The sequence below is a fragment of the Pleurodeles waltl genome, chromosome 2_1 (genome assembly GCF_031143425.1).
Source record: "Pleurodeles waltl isolate 20211129_DDA chromosome 2_1, aPleWal1.hap1.20221129, whole genome shotgun sequence".
Taxonomy (NCBI): domain Eukaryota; kingdom Metazoa; phylum Chordata; class Amphibia; order Caudata; family Salamandridae; genus Pleurodeles; species Pleurodeles waltl.
The window spans coordinates 606,290,047-606,303,736 of NC_090438.1; the positions used below are offsets into that span (position 1 = coordinate 606,290,047).

Consider the following 13,690-nt stretch of genomic DNA (forward strand, 5'->3'; position numbering starts at 1 on the left):
TCAGGGTCGCCCCTAAATACTAGATTTAGGGGTGTGTTTAGGTCAGGAGGGCAGTAGCCAATGGCTACTGTCCTGGAGGGTGGCTACACCCTCTTTGTGCCTCCTCCCTGAGGGGAAGGGGGGCACATTCCTAATCCTATTGGGGGAATCCTCCAAACTCAAGATGGAGGATTTCTAAAGGCAGGGGTCACCTCAGCTCAGGACACCTTAGGGGCTGTCCTGACTGGTGGGTGACTCCTCCTTGTTTTTCTCATTTTCTCCTCCAGCCTTGCTGCTAAAAGCGGGGTCAGTGGCAGGAGGGGTGGGCATCTCCACTAGCTGGGATACCCTGGGGTGCTGTAACAAAAGGCATGAGCCTTTGAGGCTCACCACCAGGTGTTACAGTTCCTGCAGGGGGAGCTGAGAAGCACCTCCACCCAGTGCAGACTTTGTTTCTGTCCTCAGAGAGCACAAAGGCTCTCACCCCAGGGGGGCAGACACTCGTCTCAGTGGCAGGCTGGCACAGACCATTCAGCCCTGCACTGAAGGTATGGGTACATTACAGGGGGTATCTTCTAAGATGCCCTCTGTGTGCATTTTGTAATAAATCCAACACTGGCATCAGTGTGGGTTTATCATTCTGAGAAGTTTGATACCAAACTTCCCAGTATTCAGTGTAGCCATTATGGAGCTGTGGAGTTCATTTTGACAAACTCCCAGACCATATATTTAATGTGGCCACACTGCACTTACATTGTCTAAGAATAGTCTTGGACACTGTAGGGGCATATTGCTCATGCAGCTATGCCCTCACCTGTGGTATAATGCACCCTGCCTTAGGGCTGTTAGGCCTGCTAGAGGGGTGACTTACCTATGCCGCAGGCAGCTTTTTGTGGGCATGGCATCCTGAGGGGATTGCATGTTGACTTTGCCTTTTTCTGCCCACCAACACACACAATCTGCAATGGCAGTGTGCATGTGTAGGTGAGGGGTCTCATAGGGTGGCACAACATATGCTGCAGCCCTTGGGGACCTTCCTTGGTCACAGGGCCCTTGGTACCACTGGTACCTTTTACAAGGGACGTATCTGTGTTGCAGGGATATGGCAATTGTTGAACAATGGTAAATTTTTAGTGAAAGAACACTAGTGCTGGGGCCTGGTTAGCAGGGTCCCATCACACTTCTCAGTCAAGTCAGCATCAATATCAGGCGAAAAGTGGGGGTAACTGCAACAGGGAGCCATTTTCCTAAAGGAATCAACAGATTTGTTGGTACACCATGCCACAAATTTCTTCTGACAGGCGTATACAGTTTTGGTTGAGGTACCCCTGGCTGCCAAGATAACATCGCAGACTTCGGGTGGAAGATCAAAAGTCGGCAACTGTCGCCGCTCAATCTCCGCGCATGAAAGCGGAGGTTGGACAGATTCAGGTGAAGAACCGTCCCTTTTTGCTGCGACGGAAGATCCGCCCAAAGAGGCAATCTGAGTGGAGGATCGATGGACATGGTCAATAGCTCTGGATACCATACTCTCCGTGCCCAGTCCAGAGCCACCAAGATGACTTGGTCCGGGTCGTTCCTGATCTTCTTGAGAACTCTGGGCAGAAGAAGTATAGGGGCAAAGGAGGCCAGAGTTCCGCTCGAGATGAAAAGCTTCTCTGAGCGAGTGCCACCTTGGAAACTCCAACACGCAAAACAGTTGACATTGCGCGTTCTCTGCGGAGGCTAACAGATCTAACCAAGGCTCTCCCCACTGCTGAAAGAGACCTTGCGCCACCTCCGGATGGAGACACCATTCGTGATCGGTTGTGCATCGACGACTGAGTTTGTCCGCTCTGGCGTTCAGGGAAACTGCCAGATGTTGAACCATCAGGGTAATGCCCTGATGTTCCAGCCATGTCCAGAGGCGTAGTGCCTCCTGACAAAGGGTCCAGGACCCTACTCCGCCCTGTTTGTTGCAGTACCACATGGCGGTAGTACTCTCTGTGAACACCTGCACCACTTTCCCTTTGAGAGAGGGAAGGAATGCTTTTAACGCAAGCCTGATCGGCCAGAGCTCCAGAAGATTGATATGGAGCCCCGACTCTTTCGGAGACCCGAGCCCTCTGATCTCCACCTCTCCCATGTGGCCGCCCCAACCCAGAAGTGACGCATCTGTCACTATAGAGAGATCTGGTTGTGGAAGGGAGAGGGATCTGCCGTGGACCCAATGCGGATATGAAAGCCACCACTGCAGTTCTTTTGCAGTCCCCTCTGAGATCTGGACCATGTTGGAGATATTCCCCTGATGCTGCACCCACTGGAACTTCAGGTCCCACTGCAGAGCCCGCATATGCCATCTGGCATGTGTTACTAGCAGGATGCAGGAGACCATAAGGCCCAGCAGCCTCAGAGTCAGTCTCACCGAAACTCAATACCGAGGCCGAAAGATCAGAATCATAGCCTGAATGTCTTGGACTCATCTTTTGGGAGGATAAGTCCGAAACTGCACTGTGTCCAGAACAGCTCCGATGAAAGGGAGCATCTGAGGGGGAGTGCGGTGTGACTTCGGCATGTTTATAGTGAACCCCAGCATGTGCAGGAGGTTCGCCATAGTCTGAAGGTGGGAGACGACTTTCTGGGGTGAGTCCGCCTTCAACAGCCAGTCATCGAGGTAGGGGAAGACTGAGACCCCTAACCTGTGCAAATGAGCTGCAACCACCACCATCACTTTCGTGTACACCCAAGGGGGCGCTGGTAAGGCCTAAGGGGAGCATGGTAAACTGAAAGTGCTCGTGACCTACCATGAATCGTAGGTAATGTCTGTGGGCAGGCAGGATGGGGATGTGGAAATAAGCGTCCTGCAAGTCCAACGCTACCATCCAGTCTCTTGGGTCCAAGGCAGACATACCCTGAGCCAGAGTGAGCATTTTGAATTTCTCCTTCTTGAGGAAATAGTTTAGGTCCCGAAGGTCTAGGATAGGACGTAAGCCCTTGTCCTTTTTAGGTATCAGAAAGTAGCAGGAATAACAACCATGACCTACTTCGGGCACAGGGACCTTTTCTATAGCTCCCTTGGCCAAGAGAGCTGCAACTTCCTGGCGGAGAAGGGCCAAATGATCCTCTGGAAGGTGACTGAAGGATGGAGGCATGGTTGGTGGAGAAGATTCGAAAGGGAGGGAGTAGCCCTTTCGAACTATCTGGAAAACCCACCTGTCTGTGGTGATGTATTCCCAGTGGGGCAGGTGATGGCGAGTCCTGCCACCAACTGGACTGGAGTGAGGGGATGGACTGGGAAGGTTTGGAGGCTGCAGCGGGGGCAGAGGTGGACAGGGCAGACCTCTGGTTCCCTGTCCCACGGCCACGTAGAGGCTGAACAGCATGGGTGGCACAGTGGCTGGGTGGAGGACATGACAGGGAGCCCCTTACATGGCCACGAAAGGGGCAAATAGCGAACTGTGGAGGGCGAGGGGCAGAGGAAAGACCAAGGGACCGGGCCATAGCCCGTGAATCCTTGAATCTCTCCAAGGCCGAGTCCACTTTGTCTCGGAAGAGATGTGAGCCATCAAAGGGCATGTCCATGAGTGACTGTTGAACACCCCCAGAAAAACCAGAAGTGCACAGCCAGGCGTGGTGTCGTAAGGCCACCGTCGTAGCAAATGATCTTCCCAGCGAGTCGGTCGTGTCCAGCTCACAACAGATTGTGAACTATGGTGCATCGCTCCCATCCTTCACATCTTGGGAGACGATAGCACGGGCCTCCTCCGGTATCTGCGGCAGGACTGCACAACTGCCTCCCACAAAGAGTAGGAATAGTGGCCCAAAAGGCATGTGGTGTTCACAGACCACAGCACGAGACTGGAGGAAGAAAATAACTTCTTGCCAAACTGTTCCAGTCTTTTGGATTCCCTGTCCGGGGGTGCGGAAGGGAATGCACCTGAAGAAGAGGAAGCCTGGATAACAAGACTCTCAGGCGTGGGGTGTTGGGACAGGAATTTAGGGTAGTTCGGGGCGGGCCAATGTTGGAGTGCGATAGTCCTATTCACAGGAGCCCCTGAGTTGGGTTTGGACCAGGTACCCAATAGGAAATCCGTGAGGGTTTCATTAAATGGCAAAAGAGGTTCTTAAGTAGAAGCCCCAGGCTGAAGCAACTCTGTCAGGAGATTTGACCTGACCTCAACAGTGGGAAGCTCAAGACCAAGGACCTCAGCTGCCCTACTGACCAGCATACCATAAGTTGCTCCCTCCGCCGTAGCCACGAGGAGGAGACAGCATGCCAGTGTCACGAGAAGTATCCAGACTACTGGCGTCACCCAATTCCTGAGCCCAGTCCAAAGATTTGTCATCCTGGTATTCATAAGGGTCCAGGGACCCCTCCAACCCCTCCCCATATTCATACCCATAAGAAAAAGGGTCAGAATCCGACCTGGGGAGGATAGGCCCCATCAAAGGCAAAGGCGGCGTCAGCTGACGCCGCTCCGACTCAGAGTCGTCGGGGATAAGAATCGGGTCGACGTCGATAGTGGGCACTACCGATGTCGGGAGCATCAACAATCAACCCGGCGCCGGGGTGATCTCAGTGGCCGAAGCCACCGGCGCGGAACCTGAAGGCCCCTCATCAAAACCCCTTGGGCCCAAAGGTGGCGTATCGGGGTCGGACCGCCCAAAGATGAGGCGCGTGGCCTCATAAAATTCTTTTGGCTGGGCAGGGGTCGCTCCGGCTCGGCGAAACTCGGGGAAGCGCAGAGCCGACCCAGACGCAGGCTCCGAGGATGGAGGCCTTGTGCGTGGACGCTCCTCCCGCGTCGTGTCAGTCGAGTGGCGGGGCAAAGTCGGAGAGCAATGGGATCTCTTCAACTTCTTCTTCTTCTTACCTTGACCCAAGGATTTGGAAGAAGACGAGTGGTGATGGCTCTGCCACCGGTCTCGAGACCTTCCTCTCGATCGAGATCGGGACTTATGTGGAGTCCAGTGCTGGGCCGCCATGAGCTTTAGAGACCGCTCCCTTAAAGCCTTCGGGTGCATGGCCCAGCATTCGGAGCACGACTTCGGGTCATGGTCGCTTTCGAGACATCACAGACAAACCCGATGAGGATCCGTCAAAGACATCGTACAATGACATTTCTCGCACAGCTTGAAACTGGTGTTCGGGGACATCCTCAACACACCAAATTTCTCACAAAAACTCAACAAAATGGTCAAAAAGAGACCAGGGTAGCTCTTCTCCGGATCAGTGCGTGGCACGGAAAGAAAAGAACTGATGTCACTGCGCAAAGGCGGCGTCTATATACTACTCCATATGTCATCACGGCGACTACGACGCCAACGACACCCATGGAGTTGACCGACAACACCTACCGACACGGAAGGGTATGTTCTTCAAGCAAATCTCCAGATCCTGTCTGACACCTGGCAGAAATTCTAAGGTAAGAAATCTGCAACTAGAAGTCTCTATCAGGTAGCAGTTGTGCCTCCAGTTTTGAATTTGACTTTGGTAATGGCTGTATCAAAAAAGATATATGTGACAGTAGTATGTGTCAGGAACTGTTGGGGTGCTGTCTAGGACTGATAACATGGAAGACAAGTAAGCAGATTGCTGGGTACAGAGCTGCTCAAGATCACACAGAATCAGAGGTGAGAGGAGATTCAAAAGGGAAGCTCTAGTCAAGGGAGTAAGAGAGCTAAGATTCAGAAAGAACAGGCATTCAAGAGGTAATGTGGCATCCAGACTAACACCCCAGGACGGACATGCAAGACATATATATCTATACAACATTGACATTAAAAGGAATGTGGGGTATTGCACTTGGGAGCTCCACACGGTAATACTGAAGCTCAGTACGCTCCTCACCCGCAATTGCTGTTACATATTCTAACTGCTAATACTCCTATATTGGATATACATGCAAAGTCAGGGTCTGTGGAGCTGGCCCCTATGGTGATAATATAGAAATAACAGAAAGACATTACTCACAGTGGACAAGAACCACCACCTAGGTCACCAGCTGAGCCCACAGATTCTGGGTATCTAACAGGACCATGCAAGGCGGTAACAGCAAGGGTGTAGAACTAAATACAACCACGATAGACAAGGAGCTAGCAAGGAGGAGTGCTTAACAGGAAAGAACAGAAACAAGTACACACCTGGCAGAAAGCAAGTAACAAGCATATAAGGAAACTAGAAGCAGGAAAAGAGCAAACTGGGAACTCGAACAAAGAAATGGAAAGAAAGGCAAGGACTGGGAAAAGGAAAATACAGAAGGAGAGGCTTCAAGGGAGCACGAGAAATGCTGGTGCAGGAATCAAGGAAACAAGGAAGCACATCAGGCAGAAATAGTTCAAGGAACAAGGAATAGCTGAGGCTTAGGAGTCAAGTAGCACTTCAGGGAGTGCTAGTTCAAGAACAAGGATTTACTAAGGCTCAGGAGTCAATGTAACACTGCAGGCAGTGCTAGTTCAAGAAACAAAGAATAGCAAAGGGTCAGAAACCGGGACAAGAATTAACAATGGCTCAGAAACTTCAGGAAACAAGGGTTGGTCTCACTGGAATACACCTACAATGACCAACACTGGGCTTAAGGGAGCTGAGGCCTAAAAGTGCTCACAGTAATCACATGCGTCAGGTGTGAGCAAGCTAGCAGCAGCTAGCCACAGGTGTGATGAATTCCTCCACCCATCCTTGACCTGCAGGGGTGTAGATTAAGCAGTGAGCAGGGGATTCTAGGTAATGAAGTTCCAAGCATGAGCAGACAGACTTCCACAGAACCCGGCATGGATTGGGAATGGATGGTAAATTGCAAATAGCGTCCAAATTGCTGGAAGTCAGAATATGCATGCAGGGGAAGGTCTGGAAGCTTATTAGAGCATTGGAAGAGCCCACAATTAGGCTTCCTGGGGATGGGGACCAGAGTGCAGGAAGCGAACCATGAGAGTATGTGAATTTAATTTGTTTGCAGCAAAAACCGTTGCAGTGGATCCTATTTAGTTTTTATTGGGAACCAGGAGATAGCTTAGCCTTCTGGCTTACAGGCCTGTGCTCCTGTCACTTAGTGACTTTTAACCTACTTAGTCTGCTCTGTTTTAGCATATTTATTTAATTATTTCTTCCAAGACGGCTGCTATGTTTATAGTTAGGAAGCTGTTTTGATTTCCTGTTATCAGTGCCACTCCGTGAAGGCGTCACTATCAGCGTCAAAGACAAATGAGATGCGTAGGTATTCACATCATGTACTTTCTCCACTTACATGTGACTGTACCATAATGTACCTTTTCAGGGAATCACTAATATATCTGCCGTCCCAAGCATGCCTTCTTATCTATTGTTTGGGAACATACCTGTGTCATGGGTCCTACAAGATCTGTATAACTACATCACACGCAGACAGGGTTATCAGAGGGATTCCTACCAGATGCCATCAACGCTATCTATGCTACACATCACCTTGATGCAGACCCAGTGTTAGACTTTTCATCCTTGACATGGTTTCCCCTAACTTTTTGCCTCTGTTTCCCAGGTTGTCGATGTGTGCTGGACTCTGATTTTGCTGTTTTTGTTACTCTGGGCACTTTACCACTGGTATCCAGTGCTAAAGTGCAAGTGCTCCTATGTAAAATGTATGTGTAATTGTATTTCCATGATTGCCATATTTTATTTACTGGTAAGTCCCTAGTACAGTGCACTAGAGGTGCCCAGGGCCTGTAAATCAAATGCTACTAGTGGGCCTGCAGCACTGGTTGTACCACCCACAATAGTAGCCCTGTAAACATGGCTCAGACCTGCCACTGCAGTGTCTGTGTGCAGCTTTTAACTGCCAATTTGACTTGGCAAGTGTACCCACTTGCCAGGCCTTAACCTTCCCTTTTCTTACATGCAAGACATCCCTAAGGTAGGCCCTAGGTAGCCCCAAGGGCAGGGTGCAGTGTATGTTTAAGGTAGGACATATACTAAAGTGTTTTATATGTCCTGACAGTGAAATACTGTCAAATTCGGTTTTCACTGTTGCAAGGCCTATCTCTCTCATAGGTTATCATGGGGGCTACCTTTAAAAATGATTAAAGTGTAGATTCCCTTTGGGAGCAGATCTACATAGAGTTTAGGGTCTCTGAGCTCACAATTTAAAAAAACATATTTTAGTAAAGTTGATTTTAAGATTGTATGTTTGAAAATGCCTTGTTTTGAAAGTGGGCATTTTCTTGCTTAACCCATTCTGTGACTCTGCCTGTTTGTGGATTCCCTGTCTGGGTCAGTTTGACAGTTGGGCTGTTTGCACCTCTCTCTAGACAGTGACACAAAGGGAGCTGGGGTGTAGCCTGCATATCCTGATGAGCCATCTGTGCTAGGAGGAAGGAGATGAGTAGTCATGTACACCTGAAAGGGCTGTGCCTGCCCTCACACAATGCAGTCTCCAACCCCTGGTGTGTGTCTGGGGCTGGGCCTGACAAGACAGGATTTCACAAACAAGAAAGACTTTCCTTTGAAGTAAGCCAACTTCAAAGGCCAAAATGGGTATAAGAAGGGCACCCAAAACCACAGACTTTAGATCACTTCTGGACATCAAGAGGAACCTCTGCCTGGAGAGGAGCTGAAGAGAAGTGCTGCCCTGCTTGTGACTGTGCTTTGTGGAACTATCCTGCAGTTGCTGTTTCTACCTGTGCCAGGGGACAAAGATTGGACTTTGTGTGCCTTCCTGCTTGTCAAGAAATCTCCAAGGGCTTGTCCTGAGCTTGCCTCCTGTTGTTGAAGTCTCAGGGCCATCAAAGACTTCTCTTGCCAGCACCTGGACTCTCTGCTGAGACTCTTGCCCTGCCAAGTGGTGCCCTATCCAGTTCCTGTGGGGAGGAAAAACGACACACGCCGACCCGACCGGAGAAGGAGAAATGACACACGGTCTCGTTTGCGGGTGAGAAATTGACGCACCGCTTACCTTTTTGGACTCACACTCGCCTGTGTGCGTTATTTTCACACTACCCAGGTACTTTTAAACGCTAACAGAGTTTTTACTGTTTACTAAAGGATTTAAGACTCTTTTTGCTTTTTAATTCATAACTTGTCTTGTGTATGTTGGATTTGTGTCGTTTTGGTCTTCTTTTGTTTAGATAAATATTTCCAATGTTGCTAAACCTGTGTTGTGTCATTTTGTAGTGTTTTCACTGAGTTACTGTGTGTTGGTACAAATACTTTACACCTAGACTCTGAAGTTAAGCCTGCCTGCTCTGCCACGCTACCAAGGGGGTGAGCGGGAGTTAGCTGAGGATGATTCTCCTTTACCCTGACTAGAGTGAGGGTCCTTGCTTGGACAGGGGGTAAACTGACTGCCAACCAAAGACCCCATTTCTAACACCCAGCCTTTGTGTCCCCACTAAGTCTGATCTAGAGACCTCATAATTCAAGGTAACAAGGGTTGGGGGGCTCTTCTCATGGACATGGTACTGGCAGATTAGGTTTAACACACCTAGCTCTATTTAGGTTACCCCAGCACATACAATGAGAAGGCTGTTTTCAGTGAAATATAATGCAGGTCCCTCTCATAACTATGATTGGCTGTTGCCAGCCAATCAGTGTGAAGGTGTGTTTCACAAAACTGAAAATGTGTTGGTATGACTGAGGGATGAGAAATGAGGAGTAGGGATGAGGAATGAGGAGTAGGGATGATGGTTGAGCCATGAGAAGTAGGAATGATGGAAGATGGATGAGAAGCAGGGATGATGGAAGAGAAGCAGGGATGATGGAAGAGAAGCAGGGATGATGGAAGAGAAGCAGGGATGATGGAAGAGAAGCAGGGATGATGGAAGAGAAGCAGGGATGATGGATGATGGCTGAGAAGCAGGGATGATGTATGAAGGATGAGAAGCAGGGATGATGTATGAAGGATGAGAAGCAGGTATGATGTATGAAGGATGAGTAGCAGGGATGAGAAGCAGGGATGATGGAAGAGAAGCAGGTATGATGGATGAGAATCAGGGATGATGTATGATGGATGAGAAGCAGGGATGATGGAGGAGAAGTAGGGATGATGGAGGAGAAGTAGGGATGATGGAGGAGGAGCAGGGATGATACGCAGGGATGAGAAGTAAGGATGATGTAAGAGAAGTAGCGATGGTGGAAGTGAAATAGGGATGATTTATGATGGATGAGAAGTAGAGATGATGTATGATGGATGAGAAGCAGGGATGATGGAAGAGAAGCAGGGATGATGGATGAGACGTAGGGATGATGGGGGAGAAGTAGGGATGATGGATGAGAAGCAGGGATGAGAAGTAGGAAAGAGGATGTCCTAAAATGGATGCTGTATAGATGACATCTATCTCACTGATGACGACTTCAACATTTATCTTGCCAGGGTCGATTGGACCATTCTAGGATTCGCAGCCCTTGGTTACAAATTTAATTTTAGGAAAACTAAAATAGCCTTTCTCAGCGTACTGTTCCTGGGATATGAGCTATCAAATGAGGGCTAGAGCCTGACGCCGCACTTTTTAGACAAGTGTGCTCAACTCCAGCCACCAAATACTATCAAGAAACTACAATCTTTACTAGGTTTCTTTAACTTTGGCAGAACAAACATTACTGACTATGCACAAAGTATCAAGCCACTCAATGACTTAATAAGCCCAGATTTTTCTAGCAGACACTGGACAGTAGAACACATATGCATACTTCGAGGATTGCAACAGGACATGCTAAAAGCAACACACTTACACAAGTGTGACAATAAAACAAAGTTGGTCATCAGAATAATTGCTGGTGCCACTGGGTTCACTTATGTCACCTTTAATGAAGGTGACAGTGCTCATAGCATATAAATGACATTTATATCCCAATGCAGAACGCTTTGCACCAACCAAAAAAATTCCAACTGCAGTACAGGTGGCTGTCATTAAGGAGAGGCCACTTGCCCAAAGGAAAAGCATTATTGTTTTTACCCCGGAGCCAGCCCTAGAGGCCGTCACCAAAGCAAGCATTCCTAATGCTAAAGCATTATATCCACATTGGATTTAATGGACAACCTCCCTGACTGCCACCAATGTTGATTATATCTTTGATCCAAAACTTCAGACACAAGAATTCCTTCAATACAAACAGGAGTACCCCGCAGTGTTTTGGTTTGCAGCCAATTTCCAACCATGAACAATTGTGCTAGCATCACATACTGTTCAACTTAAAAAAAAACAAAAGCAGCAGCAATTTTTAGCTGGTGGCAATGAATGACACCTTTCCAATAATGTACATAGTGGCTCAGGTCACAACAAACATGCAGAAGCCTTGATTAAGAAAACTCTGGATTAATCCCATTTTTCTCCATGCCCTGAAATCACAATTACTGGGGGGTCCTGTTAATCTGGAGGTGAGGAAACAGTGGGTATTGTACATTTTGGGGGAATAAATGTGGGAATTTGAGTTCCCAGAGCTTTTTCTACATTTTCCACCCGTGCTTCACATAGAGGGTTCGACTGCTCCCAGCAGTTGAATTCTCCATGTGAAAAATCTAAACCTGTAATTCTGATCAACTCGTTACTTCAGTTACAGAGGCCAATAGAATTTACGGCTTACTTATAATAAAAGCCAAAACATGCATCAGCATACAACAGACAGACCACCTTGCATGCACCCAACACACATGTGCCTTGGAGTGATCAATGTGCTAAAACAATAGTTAGCATAATAACACGCCTTACAAGTGCATTAAAAGGCTCTCTAAAACTCATAAAATATATCCATCAAAGCCAACATGGATTGCTATCAAGGTACCGATTAGCACTAACCACCAAGAAACACCATAAACGCAAACCCATTCAACGCAAGCAAGTCTCAGTCCACCGGGCGCAGAGCTTTGACTAACAAAATGACTAGGAAACTGGCAAAACATGCTGATCTCAAACACAGAAACGATGCAGCCGCAGCTCAATTACTAAAGACATGGGACATGGTCGCTTAGCTGAGAATAGGATCAGAACACAGTATTTATAACACAGAATCAAAAGCTACCCGTACTGCCGTCTTTTGAAAGGTCTCCCGAGCAGCAAAGAGTTATGAGGCCAGAATGCATGCTATACAAATGGTAACAACACAATATACCGTCAATGCAGGCAAAAATGGCGGACATAAAACTGTATTTGGCATACAACCTAGGGGTTCTATCCGTGGAACGGGCGGTTCCTAGGAAGCAGCAATACTGCTGCGCGTGAAAGGTATTTGGACTTGAAAAGCATGCTGTTACTGAAGACTGGAAGGGAAACCTGGCAAATCACGTGGGATGGGAACAATGCATCGTTTGACCTTTCTATAACCTAGATTGGTACAAGACTAGGTACTGACTGCTAAGAGGCATTAATCACAAGTTAGAGCTATAGATATGATAATGCTTTAACAACCAGCCGAACAGGTGAAGTGGACAGGTTGTACTAAGAGTTTAGGCGCATCAATCATTAAGTAATACATTTTTTTTCACCAGTACTTACAGTCAGAATAATGGAGCGTAGTTGCTTCTGTGCCAAAATTAATGCAATCTCCTATTTTGGAAAATAGAAGAAAATATTTTATTAGTTAAAAAATAAAATGCTGAAATAAAGAAAATTACGTTTTTCAAATGCAAAACATAAAAGAAGCTTAAAAAGATGTCCTCCATAAAGTAAAAACTTCGGTTGCCAAAACATGTAAGAGATATATAATGAACATAAGTGAAAAGTTTCTGCATTATGTGGCGAAGGCCATTTGGAATATTACTGCAATGAAAATTAGGAATAATACATTTTTTATGGAAAGAATAGCAAACGCAGGAAAAAACAGAACTAGAGGAATATGTCTCAAGAAATCATTCAAGTAATCTGTTATAAGGGGAAACATGCTAAGGGCCTGATGCGTAAAACTGTTTAGTGGTATCGAGGTCTGCAGTTCTCAAAATCAGAGGCTTGGCGACCACTAAAAAGTTTCAAAACGTATTAAACACAGAATACCAGTGGCAAAAATGCCTTTGGAAGACAATACGCAATGCATCAATGGTTTGCAAACTCAACTTTGGTCACGAAGCACTGAAGTACCAAAACTTAAAAGGGGTTCGTAGCAGATTCACAAAATGGAAGTTGTTCTTTAGGGAAAACCTGCACCTTGTGACTAGTGATTATGGGTGTCCATCCATTCATTCAAAGGGCGCCACAAACAGAAATCTGCCTCATACACATCAATGAGACAAGCGTTCTTGCAGCTGCTTGCGAATAAGCAGGCGCGCTTACCACATGTGAAAAGGACTGAGAAGTGGTTTGCTTTTACGTGCATACCAGTCTAGCAGGCTTGCAGGGTGAATATATACAACCAAGACTATTTTTAGGAAGCTATTGGCCTCCAATTGATGCTCAAAAATTGCATTAGGTACATAAATAACAAAGATGGTTTTGTTATACATCTGTTCTGATGCGATTCTAGAAACAAACAAGGTGAGAAGAGTTCCTAGACAGTTTCCAAACAAGAAAGTGGTTTACTTTTCCTTTGATGTGTTCTGAACTAAGGTTTTCAAAAGGTATTGAGCGCTTCTTAAAAAAAGAATCTCAAGAGAACTTTTTAGAAAAAAATCTGAAGGTTGGCTCCGGTACCTCTATGGTATTTAAGGACTAATACTTTCTCTAAACTCAGGCTTAAAATGTTAGGATGAAGAAGTGGTTCTTTTAGAGGTAAGGCATTTCCAGGCGTCTCTAGTGTACGTGATCATGTAACGGGAAATTGGTTTGCCTGTTCTGT

General features: G+C 47.1%; 1 protein-coding gene across 3 annotated transcripts in view; it reads right to left on the reverse strand.

The window, feature by feature from the left end:
- Positions 1 to 13,690, reverse strand: part of ELMO1 (engulfment and cell motility 1) — a 1,154,836-nt gene that overhangs the window by 735,211 nt on the left and 405,935 nt on the right. For all 3 annotated transcript variants that reach the window (XM_069215589.1, XM_069215618.1, XM_069215598.1), the window contains one exon: positions 12,418 to 12,468. In XM_069215589.1, the coding sequence (XP_069071690.1) occupies positions 12,418 to 12,468 (51 nt within the window). The remainder of the gene's footprint in view (positions 1 to 12,417; positions 12,469 to 13,690) is intronic.